Below are 23,089 nucleotides of genomic sequence, written 5' to 3' on the forward strand. Positions count from 1 at the left end.
TGGTCAGCCCCCAAAATATCCTTTAACTTTGAAGAGCTGTTAACATTTTTCAAGTTTGAAGTTCTTGTTGTTCAGTACCTGCAGTACAACAGCATCAGCATATACACAGAAGCTCCTGGACTGGAGGGTCAGCTCAGTCCTTTGTGTCCTGCAGGCTTTGTGTGCCAGCGTAGAACTGGCTGCAGAGACAGAGGCCAGCAAGAGGTGCTTTTCAAGTGTCCCTGCTTTTGTTTGTTTTGTTTTGCTGTTTTTTTTCTCTTTGTCTTCAGTTCTGCTTAACCCACTTTCTCAGTTTGTCCAACAATTAGAGCACAAGAGCAGCCCTAACAAGATGAAATGTGTTTGTTTTCTTTCACCCAAATGAGCCAGGGTTCATGTGTGTGTGTAAGAGACGCTTCCTACTGGGAAACTGAAAAGACGTATTAAAGGTTCGGGTCGATGAAAGAAAAGGTGGGCGTTTAGCCATGCTAGCAGCCTGGCCCACACTGACATATCTCAACAACTACTGGTTAGATTGTCTTGAATTTGTGTTCAGACATTCATGTACCTCAGAGAATGAATCCTGCTGAATCTGTAAATCCCCCATTTCTTCCTGTAGCGCCACCATGAGGTTCACATTTGGGTTTTGAGGATAATGTCCCCTCCTGATTAAAAAGCCCAGTCTCACTCCAAAGTCGTTGAAATCCGGCACTTGGGCAGTGACTTGTGGCGTCAGAAACCAACAAAAAGGCGTCCTTTCACATTGGCATGATATGCGGCTGGCTGCCGTTATAGTTTCACGGCGGTGTCAGGGGGAAACGGAACAAGGACGAAAAGGGGTCGTGCGGGAGGGGTGGTGGATGGGTCCAACACTTTCAGCCAAGGTGTTTGCGTACTGTAAGATTAGCCAAACCCTGTTCTTTTTTCCTTGTTATGTAAAGCAAACCATGTGTGTTAGTTGTTGAAGGCATTGTACTGACGTAGTGCGTTTATTTTGAAAGAAACTGTATGTAAACATTAAATTTTCTATGAAAATGGAAGTGTATTTTGAAAGAAGACAATGCATGTAACAGGCAGAACTTGACACGGTGTCCCAGAATGTCAAAAACCAATGCACCCAGGGTACCGTTCACGTCATATGTGACAAGGTCGGAGTGAGAATGTGCTGGATAAACTGATAGTGATCCTCTGACTTTCCATTTAACGTCATCATCAGGTCAAAATGTTTATTTATGACCAAAACTACAGACATTCCCATCAGCCTCAGCTGTGCTTTTATTGCTAATTAGCAAATGTTAGCATGTTAACATGATCCACTAAGATAGTGAACATTCTAAACATCAGCATGCTGTTAGTGTTAGCATGCTGATGCTAACATCACAGTGGGCACTGTCAACCAGCCATACATGCTACTCCCTGAGTTAACCCTGTAAATTTCCACTAACCCCGCCTCTTAACCACACCTACCTGTAGTGTACCAGCAGTTATTCCGGGGCTGCTTCCTAATTGCCAACATCGCCTGTCTCAGACTCTCCTGCTTCGCCTGTTCCCCGGTAAACCACTCAGCTTTCTGTCCCTGACCGAGAGTTCTGCTCCCAAGTTCCTGGTTTCTGTTCGTCTGTTTTCTGAGGCTGAGTGAAGAGACTGTCAGTCAGCTCTATGTTGTGAGTTTACCTGTTCTGCTGCCCGTGATTTCCTGTGCTGTGGATTACCTTGCTGCGTGGCTGCACATTCTGCCTTTGTGTGTGCGCTGTGGCACCCCTTGTGTGTCACCCCTCCTGTTCTCACCTGTTGTCGGATCCTCTGCTCGCCCAACAACATCTCCCCACCTGCTCCTCACAGTACCACACAATTGAACTGTCTGGTGTGTGTGCATCAATTAGACGCCAGAGACTCTCCTGCTCTCTGTCTGATTGATCCTGTGCCTCAGGAGGCCTCAAGCCAAGAGGGTGACCTTTCTAGTTGTTACACTTACCTGTTCATCTTGTGTTCTGCAAGAGGTTTATTATGCTGTCACCCTTGTCTGTGGTGCTGCATAAATAAATGTAATATACTGTAGTTCATCATAATCAGGAGACAGTTATTACAAATTATGATTTTACTTTTTGTCACTGGTCAAAATTTTGTTTTTGACCACATTATCAGAAGTTTATGTATTTACCTGATAAGAACAGGCTTTCATATATTTAAAACACAATGTGTTTGGAAAATGTATCAAACCTATTGATAAATATACAGTACTGTGCAAAGGTTTTAGGCAGGTGTAAGGCAATGCTGTAATGTTTAATTGTTTATTATTATTGAAGTGAGGGATTTTGTGGGTTGACAGTCAGGTGTATGATTAACCAGTTATACCAAACAGGTGCTAATGATCATCAATTTCATAGGTAGGTTGAAACACAGTCATTAAGTGAAACAGAAACAGCTTTGTAGGAGGCTTATAACTGGGTGAGGAACAGCCAGTGTGGAGGAAAACAGTTTGATGTCACAGGTCATACACCATGACAAGACACACAGCACAGCAACAAGACACAAGGTACTTATACTGCATCAGCAAGGTATCTCCAAGGCAAAGACTTCAAAGCAGACTGGGGTTTCAAGATGTGCTGTTCAAGCTCTTTTGAAGAATCACAAAGAAACAGGCAATGTTGAGGACTGCAGACGCCAAGTAACCATAGAATAGCAGATGAAAGACACATTATGCTTACTTCCCTTTTGAAATCAGAAGATGTGCAGCAGTGCCATCAGCTCAGAGCTTACAGAAACCAGTGGGACCCAGTTAAACCCATCTACTGTCTGGAGAAGTCCGACAGAAACAAAGCCAAGCTACTCAACCATGCATAAAAACGTAGGAACTGGGGTGCAGAAAAGTGGCAGCAGGTGCTCTGGACTGATGAGTCAAAATCTGAAATATTTGCCTGTAGCAGAAGGCAGTTTGTTCACCGAAGGGCTGGAGAGCGGTGCAATAATGAGTGTCTGCAGGCGACAGTGAAGCATGGTGGAGGTTCCTTTGCAAGTTTTGGGGCTAGTGTAAATAGGTTCATTTTGTCTACTCAAATTAGATTCAGCGTAGAAAGGTTTCTTTTTTTCAGACAATGAGTTTTTAAGGAGATATAGTTACCTTTGACATGTTTCGACTGTCACTGCAGTCTTCTTCAGAAGCGTCATCTGACGTGCGTCATGACGTGTCTTTATTAGCTGGTAGTATCCCGGAGGTGTGACCAGCCTGGCAATCCGATTTGCCAGGCTGGTCACGCCCCCCCCCGCTGCCCGGTGTTCTTTGTAGGAGAGAGTCCCAGGTATGTGACAGCATGAAAGCCCCCTCATCCCGGTTGATGGTGTTCCTGGCCCGCCTCCTGATCTCTATAGCCTCCTTGATCCAACGTTTGAACTTGCTGCTTTCCGATCCAATGATTTTTGCATTGTCCCAGTCCATGATGTGATTATTTCTTTTGCAGTGATCTGATATGGCTGATTTTAGGTTCACCTGCTCTGCTTTCTCTTTTTGTGATCTTGTGAGACATCCTGTCGGTTTCTTTTTTTCAGACAATGAGTTTTTAAGGAGATGTAGTTACCTTGACATGTTTCGACTGTCACTGCAGTCTTCTTCAGAAGCGTCATCTGACGTGCGTCATGACGTGTCTTTATTAGCTGGTAGTATCCCGGAGGTGTGAGCAGCCTGGCAAATCAGATTGCCAGGCTGCTCACACCCCCATGGCTGCTCCGTGTGTGTCTGAGCAGAGTGCACGCGTGTTGTGCACCCGCCTAGAGACGCATATTACTAACTTGTTTAACAGCGAAATACTGCACCGTTGACTTTAGACCAGTTTTTGTTGGTCACTGGCGCATTTGCTTTTTACGCCATCTAACAACAGAACAAGTGGAGTAAATACGTCTATAAGCGTGTTGAGATCTTGTATTCAAACCATTACAGTCAAAGTAATTCTGTATTTGTGAGTGGACTATTCTCTCCATCAGTTTACTGAGTACTGGAAGAATAGCGATGGGTCTGCTGTTCTTCCCAGTAAGTGCTAGTCTACCATCTTTAGATAATGAAATTATTTTTGCCTTCTTTCCAAATGGTGGGATATATACCCTGCATCAAACAGCTATTTAATATGTGACATATGGGACCATAGATATAGTCAGCAGCCAGACCAAGCACCTTACTATCTAGCATGTCAGAACCCACTGAGCTGTGTTCAGGAAGGGCCTTCAGTGACCTTGTTTATAAAGAAATCATTAAAATAATTGGCTATTTATGAAGCAATCTGTTTGAAAAATAAAGTGAACTGAGGCTTTTCTGTGCAGCTCTCTGATGTATAAAACCCTATTATTACCTGAAGATATGGCTGCAGTGCGCATTCATCACTGACAGCGTTTCCACTTTCCACTGCACTCAAAAGTATGTGCCTCCTTCATGTAGCAATCTTTCAAGAGGAAATGTACATGACATATGAAGGACATTCTGATTTTAAAGATACTGCTCAATCAACTTTTCTTATTCAATGGAGTTTTTTATCAATAAGACTTGGATTGTACTGCACAAGTTGTGTTTTACGATTGTTATACATGGTTGCCTATGACTTCAATTCATTAACAATATTTGGAGTTTTTGGATTCTTTGTTCACTGTGGAGGCATGCGAGGAAAAACAAAGTTTCCTTCATGAATTCAATGTACCCCAGGGCGAGTAACTGTTATACAAATGATCACATAATGCTTCATAAAGACAGCACTGTCAGCTTTGTCAGAGCTGTGCTGACTTCTCCCCAGTGTGTTCTTGTGTCCTTCAACAAACCATTGTGTTGTTAGTTTCCTTGGTGACTGAAATCTAGCTTGCTTTGCTGCTGCTCTCATCGGTTTGACAAACAGCTCGAGGAAGGCTCTTAAATTGTGCATAAAAGAGGAGATACATGCACACAGCACTGTAGAGCTGTGGGGGGAAGGAGGTCAATGAACTCTGATCTACAGAAGACACCTGTTCTTTTCCTGTTTCCTATAATCAACATTGGTTTCTCTTAGCAAATACAGCAGTCGCTCTCTAATGATAATCAAGTGTTTATTGCTGTAACCATGACAACAAAGATCTTGTAGCCTGAAGATGTAGCACTTTTAACCAACAAAACTAACCAAGTCGTTCTTGTGCCTAAATCTAGCCCATCTTTAAACAGTGTATTTTTTCTTAACAGAGATTTGAATTTAGTCCTGTTAATGGTGGCGCCAGATTAGAAAACACCAATGAGAGTACAACGTATGTTTTCATGATCTATGTCAGTCTGGTCTAGAACTGGTCTACAATACCACCAAGGATTTATATGCCAACGAGCTCCACTCTCACAAAGGGAATACCGTGGAGACAGGCCTACAACCACTCATGAGTTGAGTTTCAATACCGCTTCTCTGGAATTACATGAAACCTGTTTCCAACACTACACTCAAAGTATTTACATGGAAACAAGTACCCTACCACAAAAGAACTATAGAGAAAATGCTTCATAACACTGTACTTGCTTCTTAAAAGTGGATGGAGCATCTGCTGTCCGCCATCCATTCCCGACTACCTGAGTCTTCTAGAGACTCCTGCTGGCAGTTTAACCCTCAGTCGAGGCTCAGGCACCGATCAGCAGAATGTCCAATCATCCTCTGCTACCAAATGTGAGGGAAATTCGGACTCCGTGTAAGCAATCAAGACTCTTTAATGCGTGCAGCATGGAGAGAAGACCCAAGTGTTCTCTGCCAACCTTCAGAATTGTACAGACTTTTATACTAAACTGAAGCTCTGACCCAGTTTGCGCCCACCAGATTCCTCAATAATTCCCATAGCTAATTGTTGCCTCTCAAGGTAATGGGGGTAAAAAACAGTCATCAGGTACCTGTGGGTGTTTTCCAGGTGCAGACTGGCCATCGGGAAGTTCTGGAATTTCTCGGTGGGCTGGTCTTGAGAAGCTATACTTCAATTTTACACTGACCTATGACATCACGTAGCTGAGTCAGGTTTAGAGCTGCAAATAGTTTAATAATTGATTAACAGTTTCAGTCCTTTCTCCAAATCAAAGATTTGATACTTGAGGGTTCCAGCTTCTTGACTATGATATTTCTGCTGGTTTTTGTTGTCTGACATTACAGCGAACTGAGCGTCTTTTGGTTTTTAGACTCTTGATTGGATAAAAGAAGATATTTGATTGCAACAACACGGACTCTAGGACTCTGTGATGTTTCACCTATACTGTAGAGACATCTGCATGAACAACAGGATTAAAAAGAACAACCTCAATCGCCTCACGGCTGCTAATTTACAGCTAGTTCGAGAGTGTAAATGACACTATGGTATTTAGTGTATGTCGTGAAAGTGTTTGAATATCATTAATAAATAAATAAAAGACCTTTCTAAAAGATACGTTTTTGCACGTCCCTTAGATGCCTTCAAAAAACATCCCGAGCAACCAATGAGACGAATGTTACAGAGCTGTTAGTGGGACAAAATACTTTCTCCAGCTCATGATTCAAGATTCATGAATTGAAAAAGCCTCAAAATGTCAGCGTGACTCAACGTATCAAGAGCCTCTGGTGTTTTCTTTTTTAAAGTGTCATTACAGTGTCATCTCCAAAGAGATTCCAGTCATCGCAGGTCTGCTCAGCAGGAACCTTCTATCATTTCAAAGGATTCAGATTAGTTTCGTGCTGTCGATCACTCTGAACTTGTTTGTATCTTGCTTTCACTCGACATTTCACTTTTGCATCCCTGCCTTAGGAGGTTAGCTTCACTTTGAGTGGAGATTTAGAAAGATTAAAATGAGCCATTCGTTTTGACTTGGGACTCAAACCAGCAGTGTGTGTTTGTTTGTAATTACCTGAATAAAGTTCTGTGCAAAAAATAAATAAATAAATAAAAAGATATGTAACTAAATGTAGATATAAACTAAGCACAAAAACTAAGGACATTTGTGTCTGGCAGATTATTTCTTTGTTGTAACAATGCTTCTTGGCAACCCACATACTCAGCTCTGCTGCTCATCCCACAAATGTATGTTCCTTACAAATGTGGCACCATTTAAAAGGGAAATAAACAGGCTTTCCAATGGTATAAGATGTATTGCCAAGAAGCATTTTTTTTTTGTCTTTTTGTGCTTAGTTTATATCATTTCACTAATACAAGTCCTCTGTCTTCTTACAGCACCTCAGACACTTGGCTCAGAGACGACGCTCTGCCCCGTCACTGGTCTTTGGGAAGGCGTTGGGGATGCCGTGGTCTCCTATCAGGTGTGTACATCATTGTTTTAAACTTTTTTCCATCCACTGAATATTTGCCGAACATACATACATACATACATACATACATACATGCTGTGCACTCCTAACAGCAGCAAGTACAATCACAGTCTTACCAGGTAATGTTGTGTAACTGGCAACTTCCTCTGACTTTTGGTGGGATTAGTTTATTGATTGAAATTATGGAGACAATTTTATAGTTGTATTCAAACTGAACCAATCATGATCCCATCAACAGTCAGGATCAAATTTTCAGTTCAACCCAGACACCAGAAAATGGAACTGGAGCCCATAAAGCTGATGGAAACACTGCAATGACTTGCTTAAAACAACTGGTCTTGTTCATTGGTCTTGAAGAGTGGGCTGTTAAAGATACAGTGCGTTAAAAATCACAGAATATTCTGGAGTGATATATGAGGTTGGTAAAACAAAGATGGCTGTAGACAATTGAACCCTTTATAATTGCTGGTTATGGAACCTCAACACTTTCTGAATACCCCCAGTGCTCCAATTATCACTGGCACCACTGTTGCCTTTCTAGCTCCTCTTTCAGCCCTTGGTATTTTCCGAGCTTCTCCTGTTCCTTCCACCTGATGTTGCTGTCTCTCGGGATCACTACATCTATCCCCACTGCCTTCTGCTGCTGTTTGTCGGTTGGTTAGCCATTACCACTTTGTCAGGCTGGATCTGGAAGTCCCACAGGATCTCAGCTTGGTCATTCTCCACCACTTTAGGAGATGTCTTCCATTCTGACCTTGTCACTTCCAGTCCGTACTCAGTGCAGATATGGTTCTATTGATCTTCTGCTAAGTGCCTGTCCTTGTGCTGCCATGATGCTTCCGTGCTGTCTTTCAGTCCAGCCTTAACCAGCCACTATGCACTATGTGTGTCTATGTATGTGTTTCTGTGTGTGTATCTGCTACATAGAATTCTATATAAAATGATAACAATTCACTTGTATTTTTTTTATTTTTTTGTGAATACTGGATAGTTTAATCTCTTCAGGCTTATTCAAAATACTAATCTAAGCAGGAAGCACCTGAAGTGCTCATAAAAATCACCTTAAAGGGGTTAATAGGTTTACTTTAAAAGAATACTTCACCCACAAAATGATCATTTGTTTATCAATTACTTCCCCTGTGTAACGTTAAACTTGTGAGGAAAACTTTTTTCTTGCATGCCTCTATGGTGAATGAAGACTCCAAAAACAGAGAAAATTCTTGATGAATAAAAGTAAAAGGTGCACTGCACAACTATACGAAAACATCTGTTTACAAATTCTCACACAACTTGAGCAACTTGTACTATTTAAACCACTTCAGAATTAACCGTCTCACATATGGACGAGTTCTGCTCAGTGGAATACACAAGCAGAATTCACTTCTTGTACACGGCAGACACGTTTTAAATAGTAAGGTTTTAGCAAAACTGGCCTGCATTTGGGAAGCACTGAGCAAACAACTGGATAAAGGAGACTATAGGAGATTATACTGCACGAGTTGTGTGAGATTTTTATTAACAGATGTTTAAACATAGTTTTTGCTGTTGTTAAACGCAGACCACCTTTTACTCCAGGAATTCAATGTAACATGCAGTGAATACTTGATATTCAAATCGTTATCTTTATTCCTTTAAAGGATCCATATTGTGAAAAGTCAGATTTCCATGTCTTTTTAAGAAAATAAAGCACGTAGTTGGTGCACACAGTTTGTATTTAGAAACTGTGCCTTTAAATGACACGTCAGGATCATTTGTGTGAATTTGTGATGTCACAAGCAAACACACAGACATTGTAAATGGGTCCTTTTGTATTTCTTAGTGGAACATTTTGCAGTGTGTGAATGACATCAGCTGACAGGAAGTAAACAGGGACACAAGCTGTTGCCTAACAATGTAACTCAAGTGAAATGGCCTCGGAAGGTAGAAAAATTAGCTTTCAGGCAGAAGGTGATTACAGGTATACTCAGGCAGACAAGAAAAATAATGTGGTTTTTCAACCTGGTCTCACTCCTAGGTCGTTGAAATCCAGTGCTTAGTCAGACCCAGAGGGGCACTCCAGGAGAGGTCAGGGAAACGCTGTTCTAATAGAAACACAAGTATGAACTTGAATATGAGTATAACATGGGCCCTTTATATACCTTTAACCTTCACAAAACTAAATGTTAACACTAATGAATTGAGCACTTGATAATATTTTGTTAAAATATTTAAAAGTATAAAAAAGGTTTTCACATACTAGTAACAAAAGAAAAGTTTCATGTGACTCATATCCAGTTTCACCGTCTCCTTCCGGCAGCTGCCGGCCTGCAGATGGCAGCACACAGGAATACACAGTCAAATCACCTCTGCTGTCGTCACAGAGGAACACTTTGACAGACCATATAAAGAAACTTATTTTCCCCTCCCCGTCACGCTCCCACCACGTGTTGAACTGAAACACGGTCATGATGTCACCTAAGTCGCCCTGCAGGCCACACGGCCCACCCGGTTCAGGCCACAAACACAGATGTCCCTGTGGGGATTTACAGAGAGGAGTTTTGAAACAGCAACATGCACATTGCTCAAACTCCTTAAACCTCACTCACAACCACTCTGAGGACTGATATAGATCTGTCTTCTATTTCAAATCATTATCTCCAGAAAACCTGATCAGTAGGTTATTGTGTTCAGTCCTCAACCATGAGAACGTTTTCAGATCCCCACGGACTGTAATTAGCCGTTAGATTGTCATTTGTGGAATTTTCAGAAGCCCAAAGGCGTGAAAGTTTCTAGTATTACACAAGACAAAAGCTGTCAAAATAACAACAAACTGAAATATATATATATATATATATATATATATATATATATATATATATATATGTATGTGTGTGTGTGTGTGTGTGTGTGTGTATGCATTTATCTTGGTACCCCATGGAAAGTCCTGACCTGTGCTGCAATTTTTACAGCATCATATTATGAGGTTCTTTGTACAACAGGGTGTTGAGGCAACTGTACTTAATTGATAAAAAAAAAATAGTAATAAAAATAAAAATTACGAAAACTGGGAGAGGGGTTAAGATTAGAAATTACAATCTTTTAAAAAATCAGATTAAAAAAATGAAATTTTTGCTATTAAAGAGGTAAATATAAGTTATTTCATACATTTTGGGGGAATTTTTTTTCCACAAATTTATGACTTTATAATGTCAAAGAATATCTGAGTTTTAATCCTGACATTTACAATTTCTTTATCTACAATGTCCCTAATTTATTGTCCTATTTTTGTTATATTGTACAGAAAGTAAAATATAAACTTCATACAAACTCCTGGGCAGTGAAAAGGTATAGTGTTTTTATTTTAACACATCAGTCAGAGAGTAACTAAGGGTCAAACTCATGCCAGAGGTCAAAATACCAGGGACAGAGCCAGACATCATAAACAATGGGGCAGTCTGGGTAGTCCGGTAGACTTTTTTCCAACTTGCAGCAACAATATCCTCTATTTTTTCAAGCTAGTTGAGATAACAGAATGCCTAAAAATCTGTACATTGTTTGGGGAAAAAACATGATTGTTTATATCTAATTTTTCTCCAGTTGTCTTCACCACTCTGAAACCATAACACAACAAATGCTGAGGATGACTAATTGTCACTCCTGCCACTTAAAAAGAGGCAAAAATTGTCAAATGTTACTATTTTTAATTTCCATAGCATACAATAGGTAGGGTAGGGATCTGATATTACAGCAGCTACGTCTCTTTATCTGTTGTCTCGATCACTGAACCTCAGTCCAGTTTTATGAAGGTACACAAAACACAAATGACTCAGTCTTTAGTTTCACTCAGTGGGGTTTATTTAGACCAATAGTATTTTCTGCACCACAAAGGCAACACCGCCTCTGGGAGAATGCTTGTGTGCTCTTGAGTTATGAAGCCATGATGGTTTTCTGTCCCAAGCTTACGATGCTCTTGTCTTAAGGCTGTTGATCACGTACTGTATGTCTAAAAACCGTTCACATGTTTTGTTCTACATTTGTGAAATAAAGTTTACTCTGAAAACCCTGAAATGAAATCTGCATTTAATATAGGACAGCGGCTACCACTGAGAACACTGAGGTCACGTCCCCTGTGTATCTGGGGTTTTTGCAGCCTGGGGAAATTAAGTTAGAATTAAACCACTTGGTTTTAATGGCTGATTTCATTACAAATGAGTAAATTGTAGGGTGACAAATACATAAAAAGTAAAATGTTAAACATTTCCCCATCAGAATTTAATGCCAAAGCTGTGTTAAGAAACAGAACTTAGATCTACATCTTTAATGTAACAACTGCATTAAAGTCCAAATGATTAAACATATTATGTGTGCTATCTGTTGTTGATGTTGTCAGGTAGAAAGAAGTGCGTAGAGGACTTGGACTAGTAACATCAGTATTTCTAAAATCCAGGCTCCAAGCCCTGATTTCAGATTTTAAATGACTAAGCACAATGATCGTAAGACCAATACTTGCTTTTCGGCTCTTGCCAACAGTCAAACTTTTTTTGGTTTAACCCTTTCAGCTCTGTAATGTCATAACACACCTACAGCGAGTCTGTTATGAGTCTGGTCAAGTCAGATTCTTTGTGTAGGCTCTTTATCACCTCCTCTTCTATGTCTGACGTTAATCTCTTTAACCTTTCATAGCTGTTATTGCAGTAGCCGCATAAAGACCACCAGAGCATCCAGTGGGCGAGTCTATCAAAGCAAATAAGAGAAATGTCAGGCACATCCCACTCTTAACACTTCCACCCATTCAGCACTCAGAAACACACACACACACACACACCACACACACTGTGCATTTCCTTGAGGCAGGGGACTTTGTGGGTGGAAGTTTCACTCTAGTGGGACTGCCACTGACGTAGACAGTACCTCAACATAGAAAAATACACAGTGAGGATAATTGGCCATATGTATTTGGTTTGATATTTTATTTAATTTATATTTTCTGAAATTTGTCTTGCATCCCGAGATGTACACTGTTTCAGAGAAATACAAAACACAACATTCAACCAAACAACAACACAAATACTATAAATATATATATTACATCAGACATTATGAATAAGTGGAGGCAGTGCAATCAGTTTAATCACTCCCTTTTACAGTCAATACTTAGTCTACACAGGACAGCAAGTCCTCTAACCCATACAACCACACAGTGTGTCGGATATTACAGTTTGAAACACAAGGATTACATTGTGAAATGGTCATTTGGTTGGGTTGAGGCAACAAAAGTAGCGTACTTAAGTTGAGAAAAGGACATGGTTTGGGTTACAAGTCAGTACATATGTCAACATCTGATGTCACGAATGTGACCTAAAATAACTCAACGCTGACCTTTGTTTCATATGAGACTGGAGCATCAATTTCCTGGGTCAAAGTCCTGTGTTTGTTTGACCCGTCCATCCACCCCTACCTCCTGATTACATGGACTTGATCTACATTAATTGTTTACATTTTGTTTGAATTCTTGCAGACAGTTAGATGAGAAGATTGATACCACTCTCCTACATTCAATAGTCAGTCCTGACAATTGAAGAGTAGCCATCTCCTGAGATGGCTACTCTTAGCTTAGTTTAGTTTAGCAGCTAGCCTGTAACAAAAAGTGTAATTTTAAAAAAGATTTATTTATTTTTAATGTGTGGCTTTATGTGGAATTATATGCCAGACACATGGACACCTAACCCTAACCATTGTCATTTTTACACTTTAGTTTTTGTTATCTTTGGACAGATTAAAGCTAGCTGTTAAGATAAGCTAACGATAACCATATACTGGATGTAACTCATATTTAATTGATAGATATGAGAGTGGTATTGAACTATTTAGCTAAGCTAACAGTACCAATCTCCTGGCTATTGAATGTAACAGTTACAGATAGGAGAGGAGTATCAACAGCCATATCTAACTAACAGACACATTCCAATTAATTAGCTACTGTTAGCTAAGCCTAGCAGTTAGCCTTGCTTTGTTTGTAACAAAAAAGTGTCATTCAAAAAAAATTTTTTATTTTTTTTATTTTTTAGTTCTGGTTCTTTATGTGGAATTATGTGGCAGACACATGGATACCTAACCCTGATCCTTGTCAGTTTTACACTTTAGTTTTTGTTCCCTTTGGACAGATTAAGGCTAGCTGAGAGCTAAGCTAACGGTAACCATCTCCTGGCTGTGACCTCATATTTAGATGGCAGATATGAGAGTGGTGTTGAAGTATTTATACCAAAATGTTAAACTATTTCTTAAATTGATAATAGTGGCTGAATTATATGGTGGTTTGTATTATTATTGCTTTAATAAGCTTTTAGAACCACTACTAATTTTAGATTTTGGTTGTTTTCTGTTGTTTGTGTTTATGCACAATGATAACCACCTGTTATGGCTTGTAGTTCTCCAGCTGTTTTATTTGCCGGTATTTTATGTGTCATCTTCAGTGGGCCAGAAGGTGACAGGGAAAGTACCTCTACTGCAACAATTTGAATTTCTGCCCTGAACTCAGAGTCAGTGGGAAGAGCATTGACCAAAATTGGTTTCATAATCATTTAGAGCAAACAACTCTTACTTCTTTGGTACACCTTGTCTTGTGGGTTAATTTGATGCACATTCTTTAAACATGACTGTATCGCAGTGATATAACCAGCTATTTTATACTGAGAGATTATTTTTATAGTTAGCAAATAATTTAGTTAGGCAGTGAACGGATGTGGAATATGTGAGAAGAGAAGTATTATAAATCTGTTTTTCAGTTGTGTGAAAGTTAGCCTTTATAAATACAGATATACGGAATGAAAGTTTGCATCCAAGAAGACTGAGTCTCGTTTCAGATAAACAAATATCACTGAGATAATAGTTGTGTATTCCTCTAAGATGCCTGTAATGAAATCATATCAGGTTATCCACATGCTATTGATCTGTTAGGGTGGGTGATGCATTCACACACAGATCTGACATTTTTCTCTATATTAAAACACCATGCTGTGCTCTCTGTGGTATTTAGGGAAAGATCACAGTGTTGGAGGCTATTGATTAGAGTCAGTGATATATTCATTTTACAAAACAAGTGTTGTGTCTCTTTGAGTTAATCTTCAGCCATCGAATAACAACAGTAGCAACTTCTGCCTTTTGGGCTGTTTGGTGGTTTCCAGTATTGCATCTGCAGGAGGTTGAAACAAACAGGAGGTGTCAGTTGCAGAGATGCAGACTTTTTTTTTCCTTTTTTACTTTTAAAACCTTTTTTACTCTTAAAACACATAAACATCCCATTGCTGTAGGTGTGCTTTGGTATGTATTTGCCTGTGAGCTGTGTTCCCTAAATTATTGAAACTGAATTTTTTAGAGGCCATATAAGATATAACTCAGTATTTCACAGGAAAATATGACAACAGAAAAGTCTTATTTGTGTGAGGCATAATATTTTGTTATTCAATTCTGCCTTGTTATAATGGGTCAGGACTATAGACTGTAAAAATAATAGACGTAGCTTCCGTGATGTTACACTGTATTTGGGCAAGAGGTTGGCACAGTGGAGGAGCAAGGGGTGGATCTGAATGACAAGCTGAGGACACTATGGGCAGACAGCCTGTTACTTAAAAAGGCCTGCCCTTTATTGACCCTTTGCTAAGTCATAATGTAGCACTGGTCCAGTTCAGACCAGGGTCTGGCAACAACACAGTTGTGCTCCATTGACTCTAGGAATCAGTGCTTCTCACTGGAATCACTATTTCATTTTTCCACTGATATGATAATATTTCTTCAGGGAGTGCAGTTAGTTATGGTGTGAGCTACATGCTAACTCCAACAGCTCAGTGATGTTGGACCACTGAAAGGGCTTAGCGAAAGGTCAATTATGTGTAACTTTATGCCTTAATAAAATGTAAACGGGTGAGTTATATAACCCCCCCCCCCCCCCCTACATTTATCATGAAGGGAAACCAAGCGGCAACCTCCAGGGATAACGAGTGAAGCCAATGCGTAAGTGCCAAAAACTGCATTTCGTTGAACGGCCACTTGAGGCAGGCTCCAAAAGCGAGCCTGGTACAAAAAAAGGTTTTGGTCTCTATAGCTAATTTCTCCTTTCATGACAACTGTACAGGGGGTGAATTTTTTTTAATAACTTATCCGTTTAAATTTTATTAAGGCTTAAAGTTGTGCATAATTAAGGGTGTGGTCACTTTGAGTGACAGGTGACGCCATCACGGGTGGCTAACTAGCCGCTGGCTGTCTGCTAGGCGTCATCTCAGCTAATTTGCAAGTCATTGAACCTGACCTCTCAGCCGTGTTTGTGCCTTTTGGATATTTTGTTTCGTGAGGGAGCTGGCACCAAGTGGGAGCATGAGCGGGAGCAGCCAAAACCACAGGGCTAGCCAAAGTAGCGTAGCTTGTTAGCCTAGCTTGTTAGCCTTAGCTAACTTAGCAGCTTCAAGCGAGGTGGGCGTGTTTAAGCAACCAGGCTTCGTTTGGCCCACCTCTTTGCCCATTTTTGATTGGTCAGGAGTTGGGCGTAGTCAGGCACTGCCAAGATGGCGACCGCCAGATCCTCCTACTTTGAGCTTCAAACCCACTCCTCAGAAACCAATGGGTGACGTTGCGGTGACTACATCCATATTTTTATACAGTCTATGGGGGAAACATTAGCTATAGAGACCGAAACCATTTTTATACCAGGCTGTATTTCTACTGTAACGTTGAACGTTTTAACGTGGGTGTCTATGGGGATTGACTGGCTTTTGCAGCCAGACTCTTGTGGCTATGAGGGGGACTGCGGTTTTTGTTACTTTTGTGTTGGCTTCATTTTTCAGCCCTGGAGGTTGCTGCCTGGTCAGGACCCCTCGGATTTATGTTGCCCCTAACCCTAGGTTTGAAACCACTGATCTAGACCAGTTAGTCTTTATCTGGGGTCTGAAACCCTTCAAAGTGGCCTTGAAACAAAATGGTTTCAGGGTGTGATACATAGGGAAGGACAGGGGAAAAACAACAATGTTCTACGACACAAATATGAGGTACTATTTCTAATCTTTGTGAAATATGAATCATCTGTTTGGGTGTTGAACATTCATTCAGTGAGACAGTCTGTGTTTTTGGGTTGAGAACTTGTAAATTATAGACTCCTGACAAGTGATGAGGGGCTGAGAGATGACACTGCTTTTAAATGGTTATAAGGCAAAATGGATCTAAGTCTTTAATCTAGACAGCTCCATTGACTCTAATGTGAAAATGTGGCAGTCATGATACTTTTGCTTTGAATTTAAATGGGTTAATCTTCTTCCATCTTTTGTAACATTGAAATTAAGAACAAAATGTCCAACATGATTACTTTATGGCTGGTGCAAGGCAGTTTCATGAATACCAATTCAGTTCTTAAACATCTGCTTTCATAAGGCTTTCAGGCAAAACTTACGCAATGTGTTGCATATGTATTGCACATTTCAAAGAAGATCTCAAGAAATAGTTGACATTCATATTAATGTGAAAAACAGCTGTTGTGGTTAACTGTGAAACTACAGACGTCATTTTTCGCAGCTGGGACAGGCATAATTTTCAGTCTCAAAAGATGAAGTTCAGCTTGAATTTCTCTCTGATGTCAAGAGTTAGTTGAGAAGATCACCAATCTCATGTCTGTAGGATAAATATCAAGCTGCAGCCAAGAGAGGGTTAACGTACTTTAGTGTAGTAGCAATGTTTTGTCCACAGGTAGCAAAAACAAGTACAGAAACAACAAAGGTTAGGGTTATTGCTTGTCTGGCACATAACCCCTTTAAAACTAGTTGTTTTCTGTTGTTTGTGTTTATGCACAATGATAACCACCTGTTATGGCTTGTAGTTCTCCAGCTGTTTTATTTGCTGGTATTTTATGTGTCATCTTCAGTGGGCCAGAAAGTGACAGGGAAAGTACCTCTGCTGCAACAATTTGAATTTCTGCCCTGAACTGCCCTGTCATTGGTTGTACTGAATGTGCATACTAAGGCAGTACAAGAGGAGGTGCACATTAATAATCCTCCAGGACTGTAACATGCTCATGTTTAACCCAAACAATGTGTCATGTAACTGCAGTTGGTTCAGATCGAGGTCGGAACACATTCTCACCACAAACGAACCGCAGCAGAGTTCGTTTGTAACCAGACTGAGACCACCTCTTCAAGAAGGTCTCGGTCTGGTTGTTTTGGTGTGCACCTGAGTGTGATTGCTGTGTTCACACCTGCCCAAACAAACCGCACTCAGGGGGCAAACCATCTTGAGTTTGAGTGAACTGAACCAAACAGGGCAGGTGTGAAAGCACCCTTAGTTTGCATAACAAATGAAAATAGAAAGAAATAGCTAGCCTGTGTCTGTACAAACATAACAAAAAGTACATCTAACGCTGCGTTCCATTTACCTCCGAAGTGCGGGCTTTGAATGACATCACTCTCAAGTTGATCCCATCCAGTACAACAAGCTGGAAAATCAAAATGTTGTTAGTGTAGTTGAGCGTCCTGGATTTACCCAATGAAATAATTCATAAAACAATGCAGGATTGAAGATGGTGTAACAGTTCCAACAGCAACTGCTGCATGAGCCACCCCAAAACTTTCTCTGCCCTACGGCAACTCGGGAGGGACACAAAATAGAACAGTCTTTTACATACCCCCCCCCCCAACAAAAAACACATACATGTTTGTGTACATACTCTGTACACATACAGAACCAACATGCTCAGTGAAGAAAGAATGAGAAAAAAAAACATGGCGTTAACATGGATTAACTCCTACTCAATCTCAGCTAAGAGCAAAGAACAGCGCAGAAGTACAATGTAACAGCAACATAAGACCACATTCCAATGGGAATTACACACAAACAGCAAAATCAAAGTATTTCAGAGCAGTGCAATATAAAACCCCACAGATGAACCTGTACATGCAAAGTACCCAACAGCCCAGACTGAAACCCAGAATGGTTATTAACTAACAGCACCCAGGAGTGGGGGAGGATCACTCTTACGGGAAACAAGTGTGTGAAAATAACATTCAAATTTAAAAATACTACGGTCCTTGGTTCCCTTGTATGACTTTCAGAGATAAAATATGCCTGAGCACGCCCAGCAAATCTACCCTGAGCCAAGCTGTATACCACAACAGAACAGTAGCATCATTAACATTCATAATACACAATAAGATATAGGTGTTGAGCCCCTGAGTATCACAACAAGGCTAAAACACAGAGAAGTCAAAACATGACATAATCATGAAAGTGCGAAGAGGGAGGAGGAGAGGTAGGAACAGTCAAGTAGCAGCAGAGTGTAACCCGGGCTTGTTCCAGTGCGTCCAGAGGGGATGTGATGTGTCAGTGCAGCTTCCCCACCCGAAGCCACCAATGTAGCTGAGTGTCCTGGGTTCACCTAACTGAATGATATTAATTATGAAGATTGGCTTTAATTCTAGAAATGCGTCCTGTTTTACTGTCAGTGCTAAGAAAAAACTTGTGGAAGCTACTTTTCTGTCTGTTTTTGATTCCGGTGACATATTGTACATGCATGCAACCTCCTCCATTTTACTTAGCCTTGATTCAGTATACCATGCATCTCTACATTTTATTACAGATGCAAAGTCGCTTACTCATCACTGCATAATTTATGATTAGTGGCTTGGACGTCACTAACCACTCACAGACAACAGCACTGGTAGAATTTTATCTATAAAGTTGCCTATTGGGCAAACTTCCGGCCTACCTCTGCTCCCATCTTTGTGTCAGCTCTGGTAGTTACCAGCTACGTTCCTCTAAGTGGCTGATTAATGTACCTGGGTTTTTAACAGATCTGGGGAACATTTCCTACTCTGCAGCTTGGACATGTAACAACCTTCAAAAAGATTTAAAATTAGAAACACTTACATCCACTGATGAATTTAAGGGCATCATAAAGAATGTGGTGATGGAGACATGTGCTTGCTTTTCTTGAGAGGCCACTATGTTTGAATAGTTGCTGTTTTATTGTTGCTTTTTGTACTGTTGTGACTGGCTGCAACCTTGGCCAGGTCTGTCTTATACAAGAATTGTACAATCTCAGTGGGACTCCCTGGTTAAATAAACGTTGAATAAGTAGAATAAGCATTGAATAGCCCATCACATAACTACACATCATGCTATTTTGCGCACACACATACTGTAGCAACATGTCAACACATAGACAAAGTTAAAAAGAAGTTACACAGTACCATACGACCATTTTAATGAGACACAAATAAGACAGAAGTGCTAAACAGTGTGTCACTACTGCTTTCACTACTGTTGATGCACAGAGCAGCCATATTGGATTCTAAGGTCGAGGTCAGTGAGGGAACTCCGACTTCAGGGGGCTTTCCAGTTAAAATTTTCAATTACGAACTCAGAAATGACAACTTCCAGGTGCAGGTGGAATGAACCATGAAGATCACTAGTTAATATGTTATGTTGGTTTGTTGAATTGGTGTCAAATAAAAGTGTAAAAATGACAAGTTTGAGGAACAAGAGTCAGGCTAGCTGTTTTCTGCTGCTTTCAGTCTTTATGCAAACCTTAGCAAAGAGTCTCTTGGCTTCAATTTCATATTTACAGTACAGACATGAGTGGTATCAATCTTCTTATTTGACTCTCGGCAAGAAAGCAAACAGTTTTTTCCCCAAAATGTTGAAAGAGTCCTTAAAATCATTGTGTTTAATACTTCTTTGGTCTACTTCTGTTAACACCAATTCTTGTATGATGGTGGTTTCCCATCAAATGCAGACTTCTAGGATGTTTTCTTTCTTGTTTGCTTTACATTAAAAGCCATTTACACCAAAATGTATGTTGGAATTATACCCACAGTTCAAGGTTGGTGGCAATAAATGTTTAACAGTGACCTCTGACACAGCTCTACAGCCTTAGAGGTTGGGAAATATTATAAAATCCATTAAAAAACATGTAATCCAGAAATATATTTACCAAAATTAGACAGACTTGTCATCCTTTTTATGTCCTTATCCTCAGGGAGGAAGCTTCCTGCTGGGTCTCTGTAGAGCAGAGTCCATTCGTCCTCGGCCTCACCAGTGAGAACGGAGAGCTGCTGCTGGACGAGTGTGTTCAAGTCACCGAGGGCTCCAAGACCAAGGAGAGACACCTGTTCCTCTTCAGCGATGTCATTGTCTTTGCCAAACTCAAGTAAGAAGTGTAGATATCAACATGTTACCCCACCAGGGATGTGAAGAAAGTCAAACAAGTGTCAACACGTGGAACACATAAGCTATCTACAATGAATGGAACAAAAAGTTACCACTGGGAAAGTACTGAATGAACTGACAAACATAGGAAATACGGCTGATTAAACAACTTTCTGCCTAAAAATGACACATATTTGTACAGTTAGAATGAGAGAGTGAAAGAGGAAGCAAAAGCAAAACGTGTATTTTTGGCCCGCACACTTGGACTGTTAGGGAATCTCCCAGAGCAGAAACTGTTTGTGTTTAGTCACTCTGGTTTTGGACTAACAGAAGAAGAAAGCATGGTGGTTCCCTGCTCTGAGCGGAGTCACATGAGGGGAAACTCAATGTTTATCTCAAAAAGTAATTTCAACACATCAATTTCAACACAAATACTGTTGCATTTAAGACAAACAAGACATGTCAGTGGTGCTTTCACTTTAAATGCTGCTTCACTGTCTCACAAGTGATGCTATCTTAAATCCAAAATTGTTTTCTCTGTTCTTAGTATCAGTGGGTAACATGAAAACCTCCCTTTCCTTTGTTCCCATTAGATGAAAATAGATTTTACCCCACATAATCAAACGGAATAAACTGATAAAAACAAGCTTTGAATTGTTGGTGAGTCAGTTTAGAGCTGTTTGTGAAAGCCAGTGGAAGTTTTATAGCTCTTGAGTGGGAGGACAATCACACTCATTTGTGTACCACAACCTGCCCACTGTTCCAGTAGGGGAGCACAACTGGGACTACAGTACGATAGAGTAAACAGTCTTTTGAGTCTATACGAGCATTCACCACTCATAAATGAATGTACTATTAGTGTTCATTTTGGTTTTTGTTTTAGCTTCTTGTAAAAAAAATAAACATTAAAAGGGTAGGCTGCTTCACCAGTTTTACCCTAAATAAGGAGGGTTTTAAGTAAGTAGTAGTTTCAAGTAAAAATTGGTTCAGGACTAAGCATCATTAATCACAAAATCAATATGACAACAGCCTCAACAGAATCATACGACCATTTGGGAAATACACTTTGTGTTGTCTGTCTGACTGATGCCACTCTCACGTCTGTACAACAAATACAGCCGGCAGCCAGTTAGCCTAGCTTAGCTTAGTTTAAAGACAAGAATCATGAATTGTCTAAACTTAACAAAATCTGCATCTAAAGCACACTTATCAGAACATTGTACCACGTTAGTTTAATCTGTACATAAAATAGAAATGTCAAGTCTTTGAAGGCCAGTCTTTATGCTAAGCTATCTGCCTCCTGGCTCTAGCTCCATATGAAATGCTCTATATAACTCTTTGAACTGGCAAGAAAACAAATTATTTTATTTCTTAAAGTGTGAAGTTAACAGACAGTCTATTTGGTATAAATAAATACATTGGTGTATTCTTGAACTAACCCAGCTAACATTAGCTGGTTCCCCCGTTTCCAGGATGTATGCTAAGCTAATTGCCTTTTAACTGTAGCTCTATATGAAATGGTCTACCTAACTCTTTGAATCAGCAAAAAAAGAATGATCTTAAGTGCAAACTAACAGACAAGCTTCATTGTTTAAATAAATCTTAAACGAACCCAGCTGCAATCACTGTTTCCCTGTTTCCAGGCTGTGTGCTAAGCTAATTGCCTCCTACCTCTATGGCATGGTCTACCTAACTCTATAAATTGGCAAGAAAACAATTATTTTATTTCTTAAAGTGTGAAATTAACAGACAACCTACTTTGTATAAATAAATCCATGGGTGTATTCTTGAACTAACCCAGCTAACGTTAGCTGTTTCCCACCTGTTTCCAGGCTGTGTGCTAAGCTAAGCTAAATCTAGTCAGCTACATCCTGACTTTGGCTCAGTTCTTAACACACTATCTTCTCATCTTTTTCTGGAAAATACCACAAATAGAGTAGTGCAGGAACGTGTCCTCAAACTCTGAAATTAGTTGGCGATTTAGCACTGCTGGTACCTGAAGTCTGTTGATTTTTGGATCTGTTTTCGGTTAGATGTTTGAAATAAGGTCTGTGGTTAAGCTTAAGATATTTTCACATTTTGTTCCGCTACATGAAATACGTCATGTTGTGGTGGCAACGTTGGAGTCTTTGTGACTGTGGTGTAGCTTCTTTAGAGCCATTAGCTTTTTACTGTTGGCAAATTCCTGCAACACTCTATAAGTGTATGAGCCATTCCTTCAAGGCACTAGTTATTAGGGTTGAGCCGAATGCTTGGATGAAATGAGTACCCGGTACAGATAACGTACTTGTTACGAGTACGAGTATCATACGAGTACAGTGTGTCATCATCTATACTCATGATAAAGGAAAATCCTCATTTTGGTAGCTATGTGTAATCTATTACTCTTGTGATCAAAAATGACCCGAAGCTCAATTCTTAGGGTGTTCTGTAAATACTTTTCTCATAGGCAATAAATATTTGCAACTTCTGATGAATCCATATAAATTTTAGGCTTAAAATAACAACTTCCGATTAGGTCCAACAAACCTTTGATTTAAACTCCACCCACTTCTGGGATAAACTTCGCCCATTCCAAGTATAGTACATATAATTTGGTGGGTTTAACAGATACAGATACAGACAAAGATACAGATAATGGTGTACTTGCTAATCCCTAGTTATTGTTATTCATTTTT

At 40.0% G+C, this 23,089-nt stretch overlaps 1 protein-coding gene across 1 annotated transcript in view; it reads left to right on the top strand.

Annotated features, from left to right (window-relative positions):
• The window catches only part of tagapb (T cell activation RhoGTPase activating protein b), a 38,664-nt gene that overhangs the window by 4,952 nt on the left and 10,623 nt on the right, over positions 1-23,089 (top strand). Inside the window, exons 2-3 of the mRNA XM_078173882.1 lie at positions 7,156-7,241; positions 20,242-20,412. Of these exons, the coding sequence (XP_078030008.1) occupies positions 7,156-7,241; positions 20,242-20,412 (257 nt within the window). The remainder of the gene's footprint in view (positions 1-7,155; positions 7,242-20,241; positions 20,413-23,089) is intronic.

Source organism: Epinephelus lanceolatus, chromosome 13, assembly GCF_041903045.1.
Source record: "Epinephelus lanceolatus isolate andai-2023 chromosome 13, ASM4190304v1, whole genome shotgun sequence".
NCBI lineage: Eukaryota > Metazoa > Chordata > Actinopteri > Perciformes > Serranidae > Epinephelus > Epinephelus lanceolatus.